The 25,572-nt window shown below is 37.2% G+C and overlaps 1 protein-coding gene across 5 annotated transcripts in view; it reads right to left on the bottom strand.

Annotated features, from left to right (window-relative positions):
• Positions 1-721: 721 nt before the first annotated feature.
• Positions 722-25,572, bottom strand: part of DGKH (diacylglycerol kinase eta) — a 189,293-nt gene continuing 164,442 nt past the window's right edge. For 3 of the 5 annotated variants that reach the window (XM_064586056.1, XM_064586054.1, XM_045869511.3), the window contains 6 exons: positions 25,034-25,139; positions 23,894-23,986; positions 20,911-21,030; positions 20,468-20,576; positions 18,879-19,009; positions 722-14,071 (listed from right to left, as the gene is read on the bottom strand). In XM_064586056.1, coding sequence (XP_064442126.1) covers positions 13,982-14,071; positions 18,879-19,009; positions 20,468-20,576; positions 20,911-21,030; positions 23,894-23,986; positions 25,034-25,139 — 649 coding nt within the window. In that variant the 3' untranslated portion in view covers positions 722-13,981. The remainder of the gene's footprint in view (positions 14,072-18,878; positions 19,010-20,467; positions 20,577-20,910; positions 21,031-23,893; positions 23,987-25,033; positions 25,140-25,572) is intronic. The other 2 variants (XM_064586055.1, XM_064586057.1) reach the window with 2 other exon arrangements.

Here is a 25,572-nt window from a genome sequence, read left to right as displayed (position 1 = left end):
GGGAAAGTGCCCGGAAACCTCCGCTACACATTCCTTTCCTCTATGCTCCCCACATACTTGGTGGTGTATTTTTTGTTTTATCAGTGCACATCACTCTGTTACAATAATCTTTCTTCCTCACTAGTCAGAGATCATTACTGCTGGAGACAACACCTGCCATGCATTTGGTTAACAAGTGCTTATTGGTGAGCTTCAAGGTCTCATGTGCTATAGGGGTAAATTAAATTACGTTTTATCATTAAGAATTCCCCCACCACATGGATATTACTCAGCAACAAAAGAACTGAACTATCGTTCCATGCAAAAATTTGGATGAATCTCCAGGGAACTAGGCTGAGTGAAAAAAAAAAGTCATATACTGTATGATTCCATTAGTATAAAATGACAAGTGCAGAGAGATGAATGGTTGCTAGGGTTAAGGAGAGGACAGAGGCAGCAGGGAAGTAGGTGTGGCTATAAAGGGCAACCCAAGGGATCCTTGTGTGGCTTTGGAGTGAGAGAACTGTCCAGCATCTGGACTCTGTCAATGTCAACATCCTGGTTGTGATATTGTACTATCGGTTTGCCGGATGTTACCATGGGGAGGAAATGGGTAAAAGGGACACATGAGTTCTCTCTGTATTTTTTCATACAACTGTATGTGAATCTACAACGATCTCAAAATAAAAAGTTTAATTAAAAAAATAAGATTTCCCACCACAAAGAAAGTAGGCTTCACACATTTTCCAAATGCATTCTTTTTATTTGAGAAGGACGATCTCAAGGCAGTGCCCTTTGGGAAAGGCACCTCTCATCATCATGTACATCGAGATCAACCATTACTCTCAGCAAAGTACAAAAATACACACATCAGTGACTTCCGTACAATAAATACATAATCATGCATCCCACAATAAAAGGCACGGAAAACTGGTCACTTAGTAGTCATAAAAATTACTAGCTACATTAACAAAGCCACCCAAATTATCTGTATAAGTAACTGTAACAATATATTCCAAAGGTGAAAACACATAAAACATCTTTAAAATAGTATGCAATAAATATCTCAGTTGTATATATTTAAAAAATTATGCCATTGTAAACAGCATGTAAACAAACAAAACACATTTTCTTACCATTATTAAAAGTAATTAGAGCCAAAGTTATAACCTCTGCTCTGTCAGGTATATTTCACTGGCAAGTGTGCTAAGCAGTTAAAAGTTTCACTCTTTTCTGCAGCAAACAGAGCCCATTGTGTAATAAATAGACATGATCTGCATCTTTCCGATACAAGTAAAAGTTTCAAAACAGACTACCAAAATGTAGTAAATTCTTAACTATAAATAATATGGCAAAAGGCTAGGTTAAAACTATCTTGAAATGTAAGGGACAAAAGGAGCTATTATGTGAGGTTTTCAACATGATGTAAGTAGGGAGGCAAATAATTATTAATTATCTTCATTGAAAGGTGAGATAAGTGCCCAGTCTTCTGAGCCTCTTTCTTTTGTGGACCTTTTACAATATGGGGAACAAAGAGTAAAGTTGTATCAAAATAAGAATTTCCTTTTGCTAGAGAACAAATAAATGGTTGATACTTTATACTGATGGGCAAGAATGACTTCAAAATAGACCTATCAAAATGTAAATATACATACAAGTAAGGTTTTTTTTCCATACTTACTGACAATAAAGATAATTTTTTCCTTCCCGTAAGGGCACCCTATTGCCTAACCATCAATAAATATTCAGAGCAGTTAATTTCTTTATAACTCAAATGTTTTTGTTTTCTTTCATCTATATCAGTGCACCGGGGCATACAAATACTAGTAGTATATTTACTATATGCTCAGATAAGTGTGCTACCATTAAATATTATTACTCCCTACTCCCCATGAAAAATAATCGAGGAGGAAATACCAACCCATAACTTCAAACGGAGTCTCTGAAGTATATCAGAAAGCATAACTTTATAATTTTTTCCCTCTGCTGTGGGTTTAAAATGCATACTTCATATGTTTTGCTGTATGTGGCATTAATAGGGATATATGCCTTCCTAAAATGGACTTGAAATGTAACCCTTGTTTGACAAATCTATTAGTCTCTTGGACCACACATAGCACATATGGTTGTGGAAATGGGGTTCTACAGATTGATGAAAGATGTACTCAACAAGTGATGGTCAAACATTATTTGTGGTTGTATAAAAACTGGACATAAAAATGGGAATAATTCTTTATGACCTAGAATTTGATTAATTTTGGGGGTGGAACAAGACTGCTCTGAAATCACCTGAGAAATATTTGGTTTAAAACCTGTCCACCTAATTTCTTAAGCTGTAGAAAATAATTCTGAAGACAAACTATTTTATTGTATTCCCAGCATCTAATTGTCAAGTATAAAGCAGGTAGAAAAAGGTCTCTCAAGTGAGAAAAGGAAGAGGGCATTTAATTTAGTGACATGCATTTTTTATTACTATTTAATTTTAGAAATTATTAACTATGAAGAACTTTTTGTGTTGACCTTTATCATGATTTGGGAACATGGTAGGAAGGTTTTATAGACTCATAAAAGAAAAACAAACTGTTAGGTATTAGATTTTAGTCTTTATGTTCTATAAGGGGTGATAACAGTAGAGAAAAGCTGTCTTACATTTGCATTTTTAAAACATGAAATAATCATTAGCTACAAATGACCTGAAATCACACAAATTCAGTCTATATCTCTGGCTATTACTTTTGAGAAAATTTCACCTTCACTATTGGTTTTGAGTCTTTCTTAAATCTTATTTTGTGTAGGTGATCAATGTATGTGTTTTAAATAATTGTATACACTGAATGTGTCTTCAAAGGAGAAAGGTAATCTTTAGGGCATATTTGTGAATTATAAACAAGAATTTGACATGTGAAAATTTTGTAAGCCTCATTTTTAAGAAACAAGAATTCAGATTTGGTAAATATTTCCGATTTAAAGCTAACAAATGACTATCCTTTTCCAAACAATCTCTCTCCCTTGATGTTCATCCTCTGGTGGCTTGCCCAGAGTGCATGCGTGCTTACCTGCTCATGAAGACACACACCCCTCGTGTGACTCACAGGAGTCTAAGCTTGCATTTGTGAAGGTATAAAAATATAAAGAAGTTCGGGTGGTCTATTACCTTCAGTCCTTCAAAAACATTTATTGAAGTCCTATTATGTGCTAACCCCACACTGAGACTACAAAGATAGAGAAATTCAGAGGGTGGGGGGAAAAGGCAGACATATATATATTATTGAAATACGATGTTATTTTAACAGAGAAAGTTTCAAGATGCTATGGAGCATGGACGGAATACTAAACTCTGGCTGGGAAAGTCAGGTAGAGCTTCACAGAAAGTTAAATCTGAACTGAGTTTTGAAAGCGTAGATCTCTGGCAAGTGATTATGCCAAGGCAATGAATTGGGACTAGCTCCAAATTCCTGAATTACAAAAGGTCTCTAGAGGAAATGGCGGCTGAGCATGCTAAAAAGGGGGGGATGAGGCCAAGCCAGTAAGCCCCTCATCTGTCACGCTAAGGAGTTAGGTTGCTCCACAAAAAGGAGAACCTATGTAAGGATTTTTAGCAAAGGAATGACAACGCAAACGTGTGTTTTAGAAAGACCACTCCGTCGACCTCGTGGAAGATGAACTAGAGGTAGGAGGGAATGTTTGCAGGAAAACTGGTTGCAGAAAAACTGTGGCAAAAGCACAGGAGAGAAAGATCACGAAGGGCTGTACTGATAGAGGGCTGACTAAGGCAAGGGGACCATTGGTTTACTTACAATTAGAAATAGAACATAAAATGCCAATTCAACTTTTGAGATGGACAAAAAATGAAGTACGCAACTGCATAAACACTGAGAAAACTTTAATATAAAAAAATGCTTTTGCGGGGCGCCTGGGTGGCTCAGTTGGTTAAGCGACTGCCTTCAGCTCAGGTCATGATCCTCGAGTCCCAGGATCGAGTCCCAGGATCGAGTCCCGCATCGGGCTCCCTGCTCAGCAGGGAGTCTGCTTCTCCCTCTGACCCTCCTCCCTCTCATGCTCTCTGTCTCTCATTCTCTTTCTCTCAAATAAATAAATAAAATCTTAAAAAAAAAAAATGCTTTTGCTTATACAATCCAAAACCAAGATTGGGGTTAAGCAATGGTTTTGTTCCATATTTTAGTTTATGAGTTTGGCAGAGGCACATAATCACATCATGTGCTATGAAAACTGTGTCATCTCTCAAAAGCTTTCTGATAGCTTTTCCAAGTAAAAGGAGGTGAGGAAACAAAAGAGCTGCTCAAGTTTAAAATTCTTCCATCCTCATCATCATGTATACTAAAAAGCTGATACCCAACTGAGATTTGTAAACCCCGTAGGTTCCAATAAAAGTTATAACTACTTGAATTATACTAGGGTCATTTGTATGTCAGGTCATCATGAAAAGTAAATACCCAGAAAAATAATTTCTTCCTGGCACTGTACCAAATCATTCTGGAACCACCATTTAGAGACCTGTCTTCTTGAAAACTAGGTTGTATCATTAAGACACATCAAAATCCCATGCAGACGAGTTCTGATTCGGGCTTTTCCCTCTATCCTGCAGCTTACACTCTCTCATCATTTCAACATTTTTAGGGGGAGGGGATGTAACAGGAGCTCCAAGTTATCATAGTATGCCATAATAAATACCAGGTTTAGGAATAAAATTTTTAAGTATCAGTCAGCGACTGAATTCAAATGTCAGGTAAAAATAAAAGTCAGTATTCACTTACCCTCACCTATATTTAATGATTTTAACAAGGCTATTCTAATTTTTCCCCTTTAACTGTACTCAGATTTCCATTGTGGTAACAATGAAAACAACCTCTTGTTTCTTTACAGGAAGTTGCGAAGGTACTTTGCATGAGGGAGCACCATTCCACAGCCAGAGAATGTAAGCTAGAGATCCAGCTTCAGATTAAACAGCAGGGGAAACATTCAGAATTCACTTAGTATAGGGAAGTGACATCACAGGATAAAACAAGTTAAGAAAGTCCCATATTCATTTTTGTAACCACTGATTTAAGGAGACATTTTCCTCTTTGGGGTGTTTATCTAAGAAAAGACATGAAGATCTGAATTTAAAAAAAAATGTATCTATATGCTACTATAAAATGGTTGGTTGGGGTGAGTGTAGAAAAAACAAAATTACTCTAAATTTCTGAAGATTTTAGAAGTGGGAGTGAATGAATAATATGAACCTGTAGTACACAGATGAAAATTCCCATAACCTACTCTGGTGCAGAGAGTATTAATGTAACCTCACTCTCCTTTCAAACTGAACATCAGGGATATTAGTTTGGACTTTCAGTTTTCGTACTATAATTTTGGAAGTCTTTCTTTGTCTATCAAACGACAGCGGGAAAGAATTGGTAAATTTAAGTATGATTCACACTTACATAATTTCTGCTGTAAAAGAGAAATTACCAAGTCCTTAGAATTGATAATATTGTGTGCCATTTCTAATCGGGATAGTTGAAACACCAACACATGCACAGTTTGTAGAAAAGACATAGTGAGCCAGTGCCAGAGTCAGTTACAGAAACAAATAAATCTAAACCATATTTCCAACTCCAGAATCATGTAATTCAGCTATTTACGATATTGTAAATTTTGACAATCTTTCATTGTTTCAAACGAAAGGAAAATCTATCACTGCTAACAAATCTCAAGGCTTAGCAAGTTCATGAGAATCTCTTCAGTCTGCATGGTACCGTCCGATCCACATTTACAAATATTCTTCTACAGGAACTAGCTAAATCCTGACTCGGTCTTCCTCTGTCAATCACGAAGTTGACAAAGCACAGACATTTTCGTCATGTGATAAACACAAACGATGAGGTTATCCAAACTACCTGCTTCACTGACTTCTAAACTGCAACGGTAGAATGAGCTCCCTGAATTCATTGGCTATTTTGATACCACATGGATCCAGTCTCAGACTTGACCAGTGTGACTTTCTTGGTTTTTGTGGTATTGTGCCTACCATCCATCTCACACATGTTTGGCGTTTCTATAATATAAGGTGGAAGATATCTATGTTCATACTATTCATTTCTAAATCTTTGCCAAATTACCAGCTTGAGCTCCCTTTTCTTTATAATGTTTCCATATTTCAAAATAATGTTTATCATATATTTTTCTTGCCTTCAATAATTGCTTGTGCAACAGTAAAATTAACACAAAACTCTCTTTAAAGTTATAGTAAATTAATTCTTAATCTCCTACTATAGTTCTTAAACAGTTCACAATTCACCTATTGTTCACACTGTAAAACAATAAGATGGTTGAATTTAGGGCTTATTAAATTGGGTTCTTTGGTGTACAACATTGCCTCACATTAAGTCAGGACATTTTTTTTTCTTCCTCAAAAACATGTAATTCTATTCTCTGTGGTAGGTCATGCCATTATGTTTCAAATTTCTATTTTTTTTTTTTAAGAGTTGAACAAAGAATACTTTTTTAAACAAAAGTAACTCAAAACTCGATTAAAATCCCACTGACTTAATTGACAGAAACAAATAAAGCATTATCCATCAAGGTTACTATTTGTAAAGTAGGCCAGTCAAATATGCGTTAAAAATACACACCCTGGAATCTAAAGCTGGCCCCTAGAAGTCGGTGATATTTTTTGGGTTCAAGAATCTCAGTGGTCAGTTGAGTGTTATACAATGGCATACAATTGCTGAGATCTCTTTTACAAGAAAAACAAAGTTTATCATAGAAAAGAAGTTCTGACTTGAAGATAAAATATATATTGAGAAAATACAGCACAGTGAATCCCTTGGTTACATTAAATTCTTAATATTGGTGATTTCATTTTGGCTTTATGCCTTTTTCCATATTTATTTTAAATATGCAAGTTATTTTTTAACAAATCCCTATTACTATTTAGTTATCAATGATGGTAAAAAAGATACCATTTTTTTTAACAAGGAAAAAATTGGGCATCTGTTTGACAGAAATGAGTACTTCAAGTACGTAAGTAAATCATTAACAGACCTATTACACTCTAAGCAACAGCAGTAAAAAGAGCTAGAATATGCATTTTGTATAAAGATTAAATTTCACAACATAATAAATAAATGCACTGATTTATACAACTTGAGAAAACCTTCTACTGATGATCACAAGTAATACTGTCTTATCACTGACTTTGTTAATATCAGCACTGCCTCACATAGAGATTCAAAGGTAAAATTCTTGCCCCCAAAGCCACAAAATATACAAAGCTGGTTTGTTATTAAATATTTTGTCTGCCAAAATTCCTGCAAACTAAAATACATCTTGGCAGTTTGAATAACCAGCATGATAATTATTTTGGTATCAAAAGATAAGAAAAATTTTAATATGAAAATTAATAAAACCAGTAAAAGGAGAAACCTGTTGTATAAATAGACATTTTAACATAAAAGTGAGACTTTTATCTCACTTGAGAGGAAGAAACAAATTCCATACAACTTACTTGAAGATCTGAAAATAATTATCATATTTCCCCAGCTCTAGATAAATATATTACTCCAATTTATTAGTCATCTTCAATATACAATATATAACTCACAAAACTGGGACGGTTACAATACCAAAATCTTTCACAGCACTAGTTACCAGTTACCAGAACTGTAAGAAATCTTTAGCTACATATCAGCTTAATACTTAGAATATACAAATAGATATGGCTAAGCTGTGGTAAACAATAGTGCAAACAGTAAGGACCACAAAATATATTCTTTTTTCTTTTCAGCTTGTTTATCTAACTGCGTTATCCTACTTCACTGGCATCATCAACTGAATATGGAACTTATCTTAATGCATTTTAAAAGTATCCCTATGTTCTTTTAGGTATGGTAAATTTACTCTTGAAATGCAGTTCCTATGAAATACCCAGACTATTTATAAAGTCCTACGCAATGAATAACTTGTAGCTAAAATGAAATGTTTTATGTGAACTTTTCTAGCTTTTAAGTAGTGGCTTGGTTTCTGTTTTTCCAACTTAAGCTTGGATGTGCATCAAAAATTACGAGAGAAGATATAAATATGTGTAAATAGAATATCTTAGTTATATAAGGGGAATCAGTATGTTCATCTACAGTAGTAATATGGGTTTTTATCTTAAACATTGTTACTGAGTTTAGTGCAGTTTCAGTTACTGTTAAACTTATTTTCCTGAAAATAACGGAAAGAAGTATACAAATAGGTACAGTCCAGCTGTCTTTTATCTCTCTGTTCTCTGTAATGATAAACCTTTATAGTTTTTTCTGCTAACAGACATGTCTCTAAATGAAATTTGGAGACATTAATAAAAAGAAGCAATAATAAAGGTAAAGAATGCTTTGGGTATTAAAAAACTAATAATCATTGCCTTTTTAAAGTTTTGGTTGTTTCTTTAGGAAAGCATCCTACTGCAAAGGCATCATATTACCATCTGACACAGAGATCACTATACAAAAGTCAAGGGGAGATGCCTAGCAGAGACAAACAAGTCCCAGGCCCCATGGCTCTCGGCAAGGGCAAGCCAGAGAGGGAGACACATGGCTGCCAAGCACCATGAGAACCGCCAGGGAGGTTATTCCATTGACCAATAGTTAGTATTTGAAGAATCTTCACTGTTCACTCTTTCCAACTGATTTTAAAAACTTGGTGTTTTAAAACTGCCACTTGTATTATTATCATACTCTGAACCCATTGTTTTACCCAACTTGCATCTGAAAAATGCAGGATGAGTTCATTCTGTGGGGAGAGGGCAGGAGAGATCCTAAACGTCAGGCTGAGAGATGTAGTGTTTATGGAGCTTAGTGAAAAACTATATCCTTGAAGAATTCGCATCTGTATAACATGAAAGTCCATTGTGTTGGACTAAATAGATGATTTACTTCAGAAATGATGTGTATAGAGGTTTCCACTGTAATTTTCTAAGTCATAGCTTTGCATAAATATTTTCTTTCTCAAATCCTGTTAAAAATAACTTCTCTTAGGACTAAAATAGTGCCCTCTTTATTCCTTAAAATTAGCTAAAGAATCTCTAGGCAGTAATGTCTTGGTAAATGATATCAGTATGTAAAAATGATTAAGTATTGACAATAAATCATTGGGAAAGATCATATTATAGAATTAAATAATTTGTATTTTAAGGATCAAAAATATACTTTGCAGGCACTACTTTAAGCAATTATTAAGTCTCTGAAAAATCAAGATAAGTTGGCATAATAAGAAAAACAAAGTCCAGCAAAACATGCCTTCTTTGAGGGCTTTAATGACACATTCAGTTTACTTGGAGTCATTTGCTTCTTTCTTTTTTTCCCCATGCCTAGCAATTCATTTCACGTGCGTGTGCTGTTTGTATCCTCAAGTTTGAACTATGTCAACAAGATAATCTAGTGATAAGAGAAAGTGAAATGTACAAGTTGTAGGAGACTGACCCGGTCTTTACTTATCTCAGTACATATTCTTCTGAAATGTTCCCTGTGACTTAAGTTGTGAACAAATAAGAATGCCACGTGAGCAAGAAACTGAGCAAATGTGGATTGTTAGTGACTTAGATGTGAGGTGGGGAGCTGGAGAAAGGCCAGCTATGTTGGTCAGCCAATTTCCTGTTTTATCTTAGCTACCAAAATATACCCCTGAGTAGGCAGGGTTTATCTAGATCCAGAATCAGGAATAAGCATTGAGAAGAAAACTCAGTGAGGATGGTGAGTGAGTTAAAGCTCATTTCTGGGATTTCTAGGAAGTAGTGGGTTGGGGAATGAGCTATTCTGAGGGCTTTTTGAAGAACTTGAATCCCTAATAGCTGGGAGGGATAAAATGTGGCTAGGCCAGTGCTGATCACTGACAAATCTTGCTTAAAAGGAAGATTGAGATTTGATAGGTCTGGAGTGGACCTGAGATTCTGCATTTCTATAAGCTCCCAGATGTCATGGATGCTGCTGGTCCATGGACCACATTTGAGTATTGAGGATCTAGACCAGTGCTGTCCAGTAGAATTTTTGCAATGATGGAAATGTTCAACATCTGTACCATCTGCTATAGTTACTGAGCACTTGAAATGTGGCTAGTGCACTTGAGAAACTTTCTAATTTAATCAATGTAAATTTAAATAGCCACATGTGGCTAGTCCCTACAATATTGGACAGCATGGGTCTAGACATTCACAGGTCATCTCTTCTCAGCCAGAGCAATCTATATCACAGTCCCCAAAGTATCTAACCCACCAATGTATTTAGATTAGCAGATTTCCTTTTATACAATGCAAACTGTAAAATTAGTTTTGTTTTTTTTTTAAATTTATTTATTTATTTGACAGAGAGGGACACAGAGAGAGAGGGAACACAAGCAGGGGGAGAGGGAGAGGGAGAAGCCAGCTTCCCGCCGAGCAGGGAGCCCGATGTGGGACGCGATCCCAGGACCCTGGGACCATGACCCGAGCCGAAGGCAGACGCCCAACGACTGAGCCACCCAGGCGCCCCTAAAATTAGTTTCTTTAAATTGTTTTCTTCCTAACACTTTGCTTAGATGACCCATAATGGGCACTTAAGTAGGGAGAGGTGAAAGGAGTCCTTTTGCAGAGATAGGGTCACACATGGCAGTGAGGATTTGAGCAACCATCACGGTATTGGGCATGTGGGAGATGGGAAGCCAGGAGGCCGGAAGGGAACTCACAAAGGGAGGTGGGATAATACTGAAGGGAAAAATGGAATACTTTAAAATTTTACTTAGGTCTGACCCTGTCCCCTTCCTCCTTGAAACACAAGTTCTGGGGCACCTGGCTGGCTCAGTTAGCAGAGCATGGGACTCTTGGTCTTGGGGTTGTGAGTTCAAGCCCCACGTTAGGTGTGGACATTACTTAAAAATAAAATCTTAGGAGTGCCTGGGTGGCTCAGTGGTTAAGCGTCTGCTCAGGTCGTGATCCCAGGGTCCTGGGATCGAGTCCCGCATCAGGCTCCCTGCTCAGCGGGAAGCCGGCTTCTCCCTCTCCCACTCCCCCTGCTTGTGTTCCCTCTCTTGCTGTGTCTCTCTCTGTCAAATGAATAAGTAAAATCTTTAAAAGAAAATTCTTAAAAAATATATATATATATATATACATATATATATATATATATATATATATATATATATATATATATATATATATATACATAAAACAAATTCTTCCTCAGGAGAATAAGACTGTAGGGGAATGGATGTTGGCTGGGCTCTGATTCCCCTTCACCCCTCCCAAATTATCCAGGTGTGGGAAAGCCTAGCGGCAGGACGGTGCAATTAAAGCTGGCAATCCGGAGCAGGTTTAAGCTTCTCACCTCAGTTCAGGAATGGATCAAGGTACAAAGGCCCCACCTGCACTCCCCTGAGCTGTGATCAGATTCCAGAGAGCAGCTCTTCCTACTTTTTATTCGAGGCCCCATCAACTCTAAGAAGCTGCTCCTCTGTGACGCTGACAGGCACCTGAGGAGGCTCTGAGGACACCATCTTGGCAAACAGATGTGAGTAAGGTTATCTGGGTCCACACCAGCCACGCACAGACAAAGCATATAGGAAAAATTGCTCTTATTTAACAACGACAAAAAAGAGAGCAAAATTGTCATTTTAAAGGATTTCCCTCATTCAAAAGCCATCTGCAAGAAAATGCTAGTTAACCAAAGAGTCCATTAATGGAGGTTTTACAGCATAGATAAGAGTTATTACCTAGGAGTAAAAAGACCAACATCAAACAAAAAATTTAATCATTTACATCTTACTCTCAAATTCTGAACATGTAATAGCTTAGACCTTTTCTAGTGGCAAAGGGGTATTTTGGGCGAACGGAAATCAATAAAGATTTTTATATTAGCTAATTCTTCTCTAGAGTTCCTTGCCTCTTTGCCCCTACCTTTCTTTTTTTGGCCGAGCTGGTCAGGGATCTGTGATCTCACAGCTGAGTTCCAAAGAGAGGCTGGCATCTCTTTTTTAATTCTATAGGGAAATGCCTGGAAAAGCAGGACCCCTTGCAGGGGATGGGGAGGTGGGGACTATAAAGGGACTGGAAAAGAAGCCCTTTGATTTCATAAGTGTAGGTAACATTCCAATATGAAGTGAGTAGCTTTTGACTCTTTCACACTACTTGATATAATTCCCTTTGGAAAATTTCTATTTATTCACAACTTAGACAGGTAAAATATATAGTCAGACACATTTGGTCAGGAACTCATCAGGCTCATTTATTTTTAAGATATCCAAATTTTGTGATTTTTTTTCCTAGTAGTTAAATACCCAATTTATGAATAAGAATAAAGTGTCAAATATTTAAACTCCTTTGCTATAATTAAATTATATGTCTGACAATGTTCATTTTAAATGCTTTCCCACTAATATTTCTCATTAAGCATTTGGCAAATAATTGTCTAGAAAATATCAATGAGAGTGTATTTCAAGATTATGCATATGTAAGTGTGAATGTACATGTATGTGTATAGACACACACAAGTGTGTATGTGTACGTGTGTGTATGTGTATCTATTGAGCACCTACTTAGAAGGCTACTTCATGAAAATTGTCATCACTGGGTCAATACCCTGTTTTCTTCTCTTATAAAATAGATTTTTAAATATTATAATTAATTTTTGGTACATAATGTCTAAAGAAAGATTGTTTAAGGATATTTTTGTGACTTTTTAACACATGCCTTTGGCTTTCAAAGATTTGGTAATTGTAATGTTGACTCCTAATAAGCTTACACTGAAGTATAGTGGTTTAGAAAAAGGCAAATAATATCTACCTGATAAAAGAATTAAGTGAGATAATAATAATAATAATAATATTAATAATATAAAGCCCTTAAGAAAAAATTTAAAAATTTAAATTTCTTGTTGAGAAGTTGTGTCAGTAGTCACTCCAGCTCAGTGGGTAAGTCTGGGTGACCAATCACTATACAAATCCCAGTTGAGACCTTGGGGAAACTCAAGGATGAGTTGGATGTCAACAGCCCACTATATTATAAATGCAAACAGAGTATTAAATAAATACTAAACTAAAGCAAAAAAACCCCACAAAATGTGGGAATTTTGGTTTGGGAAGCTATAATAAGTTTTGTTCGGCAACAGAACATGTAATTTTATAAAAATATCCAGAGATTTTCTTAATGCTCATGTCTACTGTTGATGATATAGAGTGACATCAAATTGACTTGCATAAAATGTGTATCATTTGTTGATTATGGCACAGACATATGGTCACAAATTCTTAGATACAGCGTCTATCCAAAGTCCCACATCAAAGAACAGAAAAGTGCCTTGAACCAACAAAAGGATACTTCGGTAGTAATAAATTAAATTCCATTAAAACTGACATGAAAGCTAAGTTTTAAGAGATTACATGTGACATGCAAGAAAAAGAAAGACCATTCAGGCAGGAATGTCGTGCATTAAGATTTGCATTCATTCATAATATTTGAGGGGTTTCAACCATTTTCTATGACCACTGAATGCTAGGAATCTGAGGTGACACCCAATCTAACATTCAAAACACAACCTAATTTATATCTTAGTCTCCTAACCAGTGACTTTAAGGAAGAAGCCAATGCCTCCAGTAATGAAACCTAAGAAGTTTTAGCCACATATTGTTATGCAGTCACGTAGTAAGAACATTCCATCTGACCAGGTTTAAGGAAAGTCAAACATAAGTAAACATTTCCACCTTTCAGACAATGCAATTGTCTCGGATTCTTCCTACCTTCTTACTAATATGAGCATATTTGAACACGTCAAGTTTGCACAATAAGGAAATGGCTTTGTGGAATGTATTATTTGGCACAAAAATATTTTCTAATACCTCAAATGAAAATTTTCACCCACAGCAAAATATCAAGCCATAGAGGTGCTTCCCTGGTGCTTGCTTTTCTACGCAGAAAAGTACAGAAACAGACAATTGCTTCTAAGAGCTTTGCATTAAGTAGCATTTACTTCCTTTCCAAGGAATAGCACCAATATGATTACACCTCAGACTGGGGAGTGCTCCTTCCAAGCTCTTTAATTCCCTGGAGAATTCGCTTCATATGACCCACTTTCGTTATCCCCAGGTCCTAAAAAAAAAAAAAAGAAAGAAAGAAAAGAAAAGAAAAAGAAGAAAAGAAAAGGTAGGAAAAACAAGGAGAAGGAAAAGAAAGAAGTTTATTGACAAGAGAAAACTGGGGATTAATTATTTCACTAGCAAACAGTACAATTAGCATTCAGTTCATTTAGTTTAGTTTCTACTCAATGACTTAGGAAGCATAAGGTACGAAAATCAGTTTATAAACCGAAACTAACCTGACACTGAAACATTACCAACCAGTAAAAAAAAAAAAAAAAAAAAAAAAATCACATCCTATACAAACTCTTAAATGTGACATTCTCAGAAATTATACACAATGGCGGTTCTTCAAGAGTTAAAATCTCCTTTTTACTTCTGCTTCTTTTTTTAAAACACAGGTCCTTTTGGGATCGCTGAGAAAAGTGACATGAGACATCAGGGCAGCCGCAAGTGGCCTGAAGGCACTTCCGTCCTAAAATAGTAAACTTCAAAGTAAAGCCTAATCCTAATGACAGAGATCAGTGGCCACCAGCTAAATTTGGAATGTCAGTGCATTTTCGGTTACATTTAGAGTTTTCGATTTGAGCGGACTGTTTAAATATTTGTTCTCCTTGGTAAGGCAGAAGTATAAAAAATTACTTCAACCTAGCTCTCTGTGGGTTGATGCTTTTCCTCAGAACACTTGTGGCCTTTTCCCCTCAGAACCCTCCTTGTTTCTTACAGAACCATCTTCCTTTAAAGGGCCAAGAATTCAGTATTTAGCTTTCAGCATGGAGGAGGATTCCAGACTGTAGCGCGCACAGCAGGTACTCGGCAAATAAATCTTTGTGGCAGGAATGAAGGAGATGCATACAAGAAAGCCATGACATTCACTACTTGAAAAACTAAAAGAAAGGGTGAAGACCTCTGAACCCTATAATTTGTTTAAGTGTAATGGGCACTATCAATTGGCTAATACGTGACGTCAAACCAATTCTGCATAAAAAAGAGAGGGCTTGAAATATCTGAAAATTAGCAAAAAGATGGCTTCCAAAGCAGCCTCGAAAACAGGATTATAAGGTACCACAAAATTATGTGTCTGAGATGGTAAAGATTCCAAATGTCTGTTCCATTTCGTAAGCTAAGAGCATTATTTATTTTTAAGCTTTAAGTGAAATAGATCAGACGATTGTAAGCACATTCACACACACGTGCTCTCTCTTCCATATGCTCTACGGGCTCTCTGAATTCTATAGCAGCGATGCTACCCACAATTTTGAATCTTTCTGGAAAATACTCTTTCCACAGCAAGTTCTCTTGTCAAGCTTGAGATAATTTCTGGGTCACATTTTTACAATATGCAACGGACCCTGAAAAATATTTTCTCATAGGACACCAGGCTATTCATAACCAGTGTTAAGGCAACTATGTTTCCTGAGCGTATGCTCACATAGCAAACTTAAAAGCAAGGCCAAATCCTAAAGAAAGACAGTCCGCACCTGCTACCAAACTGCAAAATATAAATGCATTTACAGTTGCATTTAGATTCTTTGATTTGAGTGGGATATTTTAATATTCTTTCTGCTTTGTGATAACATAATTATCTGATTAAGAAACACACTTAATATTAAATATTTTATTTCAGGCCATACGCACGTTATATTTTCAAGAATAAAAACTTCTTTGGGAGAAGCAGACTCTACTCAGAATTACCATTTTGGTTGTAATGAGATGAATGTTTTCCACAGAATTACACTAACTTCTAGCTATATTTTCTCTGTCTTGAGCTCAATACCTTCATGTCTTCTAGGAGTTAGGCTGTGATAAAGTTATGCCATGACATCTGTTATATCGTTCTTAATTTATTTTTATCATATTCTTTATTATGGGCCTTTTCTTTCTTTGGATGAACAGGTCTAATTTTGCAGAGACATGCTTTGTAGATATTCAGTTATCTTTCATATGCAACTTTCCAAATGGAAAAAAAAAATTAAAAAAAACCCAACCACGCAAACAAAACCATTGCATCTTTGCCGCTGTCTTTTGATGTCCCTCACATTTGCCTATGGTCTTCCTGGAAGGAGAATAATGCAATCAGTTTATTTATTTCCTAAAGCACCTCAGAAATATTTTTCCTTTCCCACCTTAACACTGTCACATTGCTATCTCTAGTTGTCTTGCTGATAAGAAAGTAATACCTGAGCCAAGATCTGAGCAGGAGTAAGCCAGGTGCCGGGTCATGGGAGATATATACTGTAGGAGGGTGCACCTCTAAAGGTGAGGAAGAGTCTAGTATTTTTAAGCAAATGGACAATGGCCAGGGGGGATGGGGTACAGCCCAGCGAGGGGCCAGTGATTCCACAGAAGGTTCCATAAATGGGCAGGATCTTGTAGACCTCCCAAAGATGCGAGTCTATTCCAGTAAAATGGGAAGTAACTGAAAGGTGATCTATCTGATGTTAAGAGATCACTCTGGTTGCCGTGTGGGTAATGGGCTAGAGAGAGCAAGGGTAGCAGCAGAAAGGCCAGTTAGGAACTCTGGTTTCACACGGGCGAGCGGTGCCCTAGCATGCGGTAGGAGCGTGGAAAGCAGAAAGAGAAATGGATGGAGTTTAGAAACCTGGCTCGGTGATGGGCTTAATGAGTTAGGGGACCAGGATAAGGAAGAGGAAGGCGCTGAGTATGACCATGGGCTTCTCTGGCTTGAGTGCCTGGAAGGAGAGAGGGGTGATTTTACGAAGATATCCGCAGAACAGAGGTTTGGGTTTTGACATGTTAAGACTGACTCCCCCGTGTGATAGGCAACTATCAAGTAGAGTTGGTGATAAAATCCTAAAGCTCCCAAATGAGGTCAGGGCTGGAGGTACAAACCTGTGAACCACGGACATCTTCATGGACCGTATTTGCAGCAATGGGAATGGACAAGGTTACCCAGAGAATAGGCGATCCTTTAGCAACACTTAAAGACTTTATTCTGAAGAGTCTGCTCCCTCTTATAGCTACAACCAGAGATCAAGGGGAGCTCATTTGCTACCTTCACAGCTTTGTTCTATAGCAGGCTCTTTCCGAAAAATTATCTTCCTTTTTTCATTCCCCCACGCCCCGTTTTAGAATGAAAAGAGTTAAAAAGGACGATGTCAATGCAAATTTCTGAAAGAAAAGTTTTAAGGGAAAGGATGTCATTTGCATTAAAAATAAAAACAAAGGAGAACAAAAAGTCCCATGATAAAGCTAAAGAGAAAGTTTACGAAAATAATTCTTAACCATTTCCTTTTTACTCATACTCTTTCTTCTAGCCAAGTCCTATCACTCTAACTCTCCTATGTGTAGGAGCTTTGTTTTTCCATTCTGTAAATATTGGCTTTACCCATTGTGTATGTGTGTGTGTGTGTATTTGTATGTTTATGGTTGTGTGTACATATATAACATATACATATATAATTATATATACACACATATTCAGTCTTTTCCTTGAATTTATGCTTATTCATGGCAAATGAAATGTAAGCTCCTAGAGAGGCTGGCATAATATATCAATCAGTAGCTATTCAATAAATATTGCTGCCTGCCAAGGATATAAGAAGCTACATAAATATGTTGGATATAATGATCCCCTACATTTATTTTTTCGTGCACTCATTCCAAGTTTTGAAGTCAACCTTTACTCTAGGAACTCTAGCCCTGTATATTTTGCTATTTTCCAGATTTGGGACTCTCAACTGCGGTAATTAATTAATCTATTGTTTTATTATCCTGGTTAAAAATGTTTAGGTAGATGTGGTGTCCACTTTTAATGTGCTAAAACTGTATGACTCTGCTTTATAAAATCCTATATATTACTCACTAATTGTGCAAAGATCTCTGCTAACACATTTGTAGATAAAGGCACAGCAGTTCATGAATTTGTTAGGAATTCACTGTATCATAATTCTGTGCAATTCAGAACTTGGTCTACAGGAAAGAGATCACTCCAACATATGTTAAAGGCTTTGTCACTTGCTTATTACTCAATCTTGGAATTTTAAAATGGCGGTGTTTGGTAAGAAAATCCAACATGACAAAATCCTACGCGTAACCTTGGAATAGAATAGTCTACTTTGGCCATGTGGAGTCTCCATCCCCCAAAATAAAAGGGAATTGCTGCAGACCATGAATTAATGATTTTCTTTCTCCGAAATAAATGCCAAATAGGCTCTAAGCTGCATTCTAGCAAAAGCAAAGCATAATTTTTACTTCATTTACTAAAGAAAATAATAAATTTCTTTTTGAGCATAATACAATCATAACAGTAAGTCACAGAGAGGTCTAGTTGTTCACGTGAGCTCTGAAAGGGCAGTCAGAAACACAACAACATCATAGGACCCTCAGTTGCCACTGCTGTAAGTTTCTAATCTAGTTCCACATATTAGGAAAACTTGTTATTGGTATTTTGAATAAATTTTTAGTTGTTAACCTTTTATTAGATTTTTTTAGTCATTTTCAGCAACAGTGATCCCCTCTCATGCTGATCCAATAAAATGAACTGATGGAAACATGAGCTATTTGGAAGTATTAGCACAGGGACAGCCATACCAATGGATGCAGAGAAAAAAATTACTAACTCCATGCTAAGCTTTAGCCATAATAATCAGAGAATCATACTTGATAGGACAATATTGCTGACATTCTTGTTTAAAAAGCATACAAGGAACTCCGACCACAGGACAATGCGTATTAGATTACTGCCTGTTTGCAGGACAGAAGCCAAGCTATAAGCATGTAACAAAAGAGGTGCAGGAGAAAGGATTCTGTTTTGCTGGGAAATTTTCAAAAGCAGAAGAGTAGCACAAAGGAAATACCTTAAGATCTCGCCTTTCCAGATGCAAAAGTTCAGCCCCTCTGATGTCATGACGGATGAAGATTTCTTTGTACTCTCCCAAATTGAGCAGATCCAGCCAAGCAGCAACTTCCTCTGTGCCCCATTTTTGAACTACCAAAGTTAAGAGCAAAACCCCCTTAATTTCTACATGCTCAATGCATTACAAAGCAAAGGTTGGCCAAAGAAGATGCAAAACAGAGTACAGCGGCAGTGCTAGCAAAGGGAAAGGTTAAAGGTGTTGTTTCGACAAAACTCCCATTTCGCTTTTTCCCCCATGCAGGTTACAGACTCTCAATCAACACAGAGATATGACTATGCAGGGATGTTCACTGCTGTGCACCGTGCCTTGAGCTTTAGCTCCATTTCCTCTCCAAGCTGCCCCAACTACACAATCTAAATAGCCCAAGATCTAAATAAGCTCTGACGACTTCCTTTAGACTGTATATGAAACTAGTTCTAACTGAAGTAGCTACAAGTGCTGATGAAAATTGAAAATCTGACATGGGCTTCTGAATATCACACAGACGTCGGCTCCAGGTCTGGCTGAATTCAAGGGATGCCTTTATTGATTCTGTTATGGTTCGTAATTATAATTATTGACAATGATAGCACTAAATGTGTTGTTAGCTCACCTTAATGTCTTCTGAAAACTGTCAGTACTGCTAAGATGAGTTGGACTGTTACTTTTCAATATGTATCATCATTGTTTTATAAATTTTATTTGACATTGATTAGCTTAATTCAAATTTATTTATTTGCCATACTTGGTTTTAAAATGCCCTTCAGTGGCTGCTCTACAATTGTCAAAAATCAGGTCATATATCACTTTTTTAAAAGGAGACAGCTCACTTGGAAGGATTATAAAATGATTTGATCGTGCAAGGCACCTATTGCCATCTACACAGAACTTGAAGGAGCCTCAGCACCACTGCAGCATTAAAATTACTTCCTAGGGGAAGGGGGAAAGGGAACCAGACCAACACCACCACAGTTTAATCTTCGCTTGAGAATGCACGTGTCACTGGGGGCTGTCACGACTGAGGGGCTGAAACGGTGTAGGAAGTCCTTGAAACAGGAGAAAGACAATGCGTAACTTTAGGTGGAAAAATCAATTATTTAGCAAGTTAAAGGAGTAAATGGAAGTTTCAACATGCCATTCATCAAAATGAGCTAGATTTTGAACTTTGAAGAAGAAAAACAAGTTACACACCACTGATGCCTTGAATTGTTGTTACGCAGGACACAGGACCATCTAAACAGACGCACTGACGTCCACTGAACAGAGTAGAAGCCCATCAGCGACCACCTTGTTTTCTTGTGTGCTTCGCTGCTAAAGACTCCTACTGGTTGGGGGACTTATTTTAGGTGTGACATGATTTGCTTTATTGTGGTAAAATGAACATAAAATAAAATTCACCATTTTAACCATTCTATGGTGTTTACTACCTCCATAATGTGCAAGGGTCACCACAAATAATTCCAGAACATTTTTATCGCCTCGATGACATCGCTTTAATGAGTCATCTTTTCCACAGGGTTTTACTTTCCCCTCCAGTGCAGATCACCTACCAGGCTGTGAACTTGTCTTCTGCTTCTGAACCTTTTCCTTTTTAAATTTTGGCACGATACGAAAGACTGTGCTTCTGCTGTTTCTCTTGGTGCAATCCATGGGGGGCTCCTGTTCGAGTGGGGCAAGAAAAGGAATTTGCTCAGGACGTTAGGAGAAGAAAAACTCACCCCGATCTTAAAGCCAACGCAGGAACAGGTTATAAGCACAACACACCGTTGAAGCCGTGGCTTGTTAACAATTAAAGTGCATGATGCTACGTACTCCTTGAAAATGTACTGATTCCCGTGTGGTACCTTTGTTCACAGAAAAGCCTTTGCTCGCTTGTTCAAGAGCAGCACATTTGAAAGTGGTATTCAAAATGCATTCTCCCTTGAATATCTCTTGTTCAATTTGATTGTCATAACGTCTGCATTTATAAAGAAACAGGCCACATTTCACATACCGCATCTTCGTTTGGGTGTAAGATATAATAAAGCCAAGGGATCTCCGTTAACTTCTGCAGCTCCACCTCCACAGAATGTAAGGCATGAGACACGCGTTCCTCGTGCGGGGATTCTAACTGCTGTTCGCCAGCAAATTTTAAAAAACACAAAATAAAACAAGGCTCAGTGACCAATCTCAAACAGGAGAAATTCATTTTATTTTGACAACGAACATCCTCATCTCTTATTAGGCTAGGCTAGGTTATTGTTGTTGGTAAGATACAGGAATATAGGAAAAAAAGAAAAGATTATTTTCTATTGAGCTTATTTAAAAAAAAAGAAAAACCTGGATAGATTTATCCGTACTTTCCAAAGATAAGATAAGCAGCCAGTGTGACTTTAATAATGTCACAGAAAAAAAGTATCACACTTGGTGGTTTTCTTTCTCTCTCCCTTTTTTCTTTCTTTCTTTCTTTTCTTTCTTTCTTTCTTTTTCTTTCTTTCTTTCTCTCTCTCTCTCTCTCTCTCTCTCTCTTTCTTTCTTTCTTTCTTTCTTTCTTTTTTTGTAAATTCTTTCCTCTCTCCCTCCCTTCCAATCCCGCGTCCATCCGCCCAGTCTACCTGCTTGCTAGTAAGTAATCTCGCTATTCTACTTCTCTGTGGCAAAAATCCTTCCGATTTCCATGGGCCGCTATGTAAGCAAATAACACTATTTTAAAAATTGGTCAAAAACGTGTCCCATCATAAGAACTGCTTGGCACAGAAATCTCCTGGAGAATTAAAATAATAAGTTTAAGGGGGAAAAAAAAACCCCACGAATCTCAGAAAAATTTGTGACGAAAAGCTGTTGTAAAAATCAGGGCAAAAGCAAAACGCTGAATGGTTTGAAATCTGGAAGAGGGTTTGGAAACTTTAAGGAGAATTTAACCGATCACTTATTATCCATTCATTTGAGGCAGCTATTAAAAAGCACTTAGAAATTCAATAGTAAAGGTGAAATAAACACTGTTACATGTACAACAGGAAGGGAGGCGACTGCCTTCTGGTCCTGGCTTTGTTACTAACTATACAACCAAGGGAAGGCTGACTGATGGTAGGAGTCTTAGTTTCTTCCTTAATAAATAGTAGAAAGTGACCAGATTATTTCTAAGGTCTATTCCAGAGAATCAATCCTTTCATAAATTACTTTAAGATTGTAGAGCATCTATATACAGGTTTGCAGAATTTTAAACTGAAAGTTCAGCGAAATTGTTCCTGTTATTTATTATGGTCGTTTTTTTCTCCTTGGTTATTCAAGGTATTTACCATTTCTAGTAGTTAATAAAAATATGGAGATTCTCCACCTTGTCATGTAAAATTTACTACTTTCCTTTGAGTCTAAGAATACACGTCTTATAAAATTGATAAAATGGTATTGCATATTCATTCTAGAAGCAAAATAAAGTGTAAGCCTTAGTTGATCTCGAATATGACTGACACTGTATTTTGACATCAATATGGTCAAAGGTTTTGAAAAAATTCACTGGTATACATTTTAAACCATACACCCATATTAGACAATGACAGAAGTAGATCGAAATGATTAAGAGTCTGTGTGGGTTGTTCTATATGAACATAATATAATTGATAAATACTAACCCACTAACACTCAATGGGTGCTTTCAGTGTAGAGAGCTAAAACACAGAACAAGTTATGCTTCTAGTTGTTGTCAGTCAGGAGTTATCTTTTGTATTTCAAATAAGACAAAAAATACATGTCCTTCACATAAAAATTGGGACCAAAGCCACAGCTCACTGGATTTCACTGGACTGATTTTAGAAGAGCAACAAGAAGCCTCTAGTTAATAACAAAGGTGCCAAGAATTGGCAAAATGTTCCATTGGTTTTATCAAAAAAGGTAATCAATGTGTCTTCGTAAAAGTTTTTCTTCAGGGCCATAGCATAGGCAGCCACGTCCTGCCCCAAGGAAGTTGTACTTCTTCAGCTTCCTCTGGAGATGGGTAAGAGCCATGGGTGTCATTCATCCTTGAAGCTTCTCTTCTCAAAGTAAAAGATGCTCCAGGGATGGTACCTTCTGGACCCCAATCAAACTCCAAGCACAGTCACTTTGTTAGCTAGACTGTGACACACCTCCTATTTTCCCACTATGCCGGATACTATGACTTTTACTACCACTTTATTCTCCAAAGCAAGAGAGAAAATTACAGTCAAGAGGAATGTTGTAAGATCATCACAGATCAGTTCATCAGAATCGTGACCAGGAAGAAAAAATAGCTAATGCATCATAATGCATCAGGCTTTCTACACAGTTACAGCAGCGCGTGTGAATAACCCACAATCGAACACTAGGTGGCGAGAGGACCCAATATTCTAGAACGTTTGAAACTGGTGAGAGAATAAAAGGCTGACAAGGCAGACTCCAGGCAAACCAAACAGGACATCTGTGGACTTCTAGCACTTGAGGTCCACTGACTGTGGTCAAATTCAGACCTGCCCGAAACTTCATTTCCAGCACCAATCTGAGTTAATCTAGAGATAGGGCTAGCTCTTGAATTTAGTTCTTGAAACATCGAGTCTTAGAAAGTGCTGCCCTTTAAGCGAATCTAAAAACCATACCAATCATATTTCAAATGTTAATTTCAGGAACAAAACCGATGATTTCCTCTACCTCTCTGCAATTAGGAAGCAATGAGTTCCTGAGGAATGCCTGCTACACTTCATAAGGCTCAAGTCTCTCAAAGCTGACTGGGGAGAACTGTACTGCATAAAAACCTGATGGCATCTATGAGGGGAAACCTCTACTCCTGTTAGCCCGCACCATAACTCCCCGGTGTAGCCATGCATTTTCTCGAAGGCAAAAGCCAGGTAAAAGGGAAGCCCTAAGGATGGAGGCCAGGAGGCTGCTTCTGCATTAGAATCTGATGAATGAATGCATGCTCCCTAATAAAGCTGAGGCCCACACATGGATCGTCATTCTTGTGTTACCAGTCATCTCTTCCTTACCAAAGGAACCCTGCCCACTAGTAAAGATTCTGTTTCATTATATAATGCCTTCACATTGATGGCTATTTCAGTGGCAGTGTCTCTCGTAAGACTCTAGAAAAAAAAAAAACAACACATCAAAGACAAGTAGTTCTGTATTAAGTTGGGATTCAATCATCAGCAAATACTTTACATTTTATTCTTCCCATAAATTCACATCACACATATTTACACACACATCACACACATCACACATATTTACAACTCTACCCCAATTCTATTATAATTGAACAATTTCACCCCGTGCCCTGACTATAGTCACACACTTAGGACCACATCTCCTGCATACAAACATGTGGATGCTTGCAACAACATATCCGTGTTCCCATAAAACAGTTCAGTCAAAGAAAATTATGCCTTATCAGATAATGGGGCATTATCAGATCATAATCAGTTCTATCCACTGACTTTGACTCCCAGAAGTTCCAACCAGACTGTTTTTTAGACTTTTGCCTTGAGGAAGCAGCACTTATCTATCAATTTAGGTAACTTCCACTGAATAATTAAAGGAATGAAAAAATGCTATGAGTTTTCTCTACACTACAGCCTTGTACCATGTATCATATTTCAAGAGAGCTGTATCCTTTCCCTTCTTTTTTTAACACCTACGTTAAAAAAATTATAGATGTTACAAAATTGTAGCATCTACATTAAAAAGTTTACCCACTTTACCAGTTTCATAGAACAAAATGAAGTGAGAATAACTTCTGTACACAGCTTTGACATTGAATGAACATTTCTAATAAAACGCATGGTATGTAGTTTGCCCTACATCAGGGTGCAGGGGAGAAGGTGAAAGAAAGAACAAGAAGGGATGGTGGTAGCTCGAAGGAGAAGAAGTGCAAGGAAGGTGGCAAGGCGACAAGTGATTGAAAGAGAAATGGGGAAAAAAATGAAGAGATTTTAAAGGAATGGAATGGAATGGAAAAATGGCAGGAAAAGAAAAATGAAAATGTGGCCACTAATTCATCATAAGCTCTGGCAGGCACTCCTACAGACTGTCTAATGCTTTTTCAAAGGGCATGGCACATGTTATAGCATTGAAATATATGTGTAATACATAACAGTCTGTGGAATGAGAATTTACCATTAGCTCCTCACCTCTGGGAAGCGTGGGTTGGCTTTATTCAGTGCGTGGGAGCATGCATTCACAGCATGGGCCAGTTCTTGCTCCAAGAGACAATGGATCGTGGCTGCATCACAGATCCTGAAAGCAAAAATGAGGCAGGTGAACAAAAAAAATTTGAGCATCGCTGATTTTTCTGAAGTGTAGAAATGGTAGAATCAGACAATTCGGAAAAAAAAAGATTAGGGGATATTTTTAAATGAGTTCAACTCAATTATGAATAACAAAGGGTAGATTTACAAAATTCAAACCCCACTGTAACAAAGAATGTGAAACCAAAAATCTTTATAGGAAAAGTTAGGCTTAGAATCACAGATAAACACAGTGAGGTACTATTTGGAAGAACAAAATATAGTAACACTTCATTTTGAAGTATCATTGGCAAGTGAGATGGGGCCCAAATGTAGAGAGCAGAAACTTAATCTTTTATTCATTGAAACTTCAATCAGGAACAAATAAAACAGAGTAGGAGAAGAACATTGCCATATTTAGCATATATACACTAAGTGCTTTA

The sequence above is a fragment of the Mirounga angustirostris genome, unplaced genomic scaffold (genome assembly GCF_029215605.1).
Source record: "Mirounga angustirostris isolate CCGP_5_RB_7025 unplaced genomic scaffold, mMirAng1.0.hap1 SCAF_3, whole genome shotgun sequence".
Classification (NCBI taxonomy): Eukaryota; Metazoa; Chordata; class Mammalia; order Carnivora; family Phocidae; genus Mirounga; species Mirounga angustirostris.
This window is presented reverse-complemented; position numbering and strand designations above follow the sequence as displayed.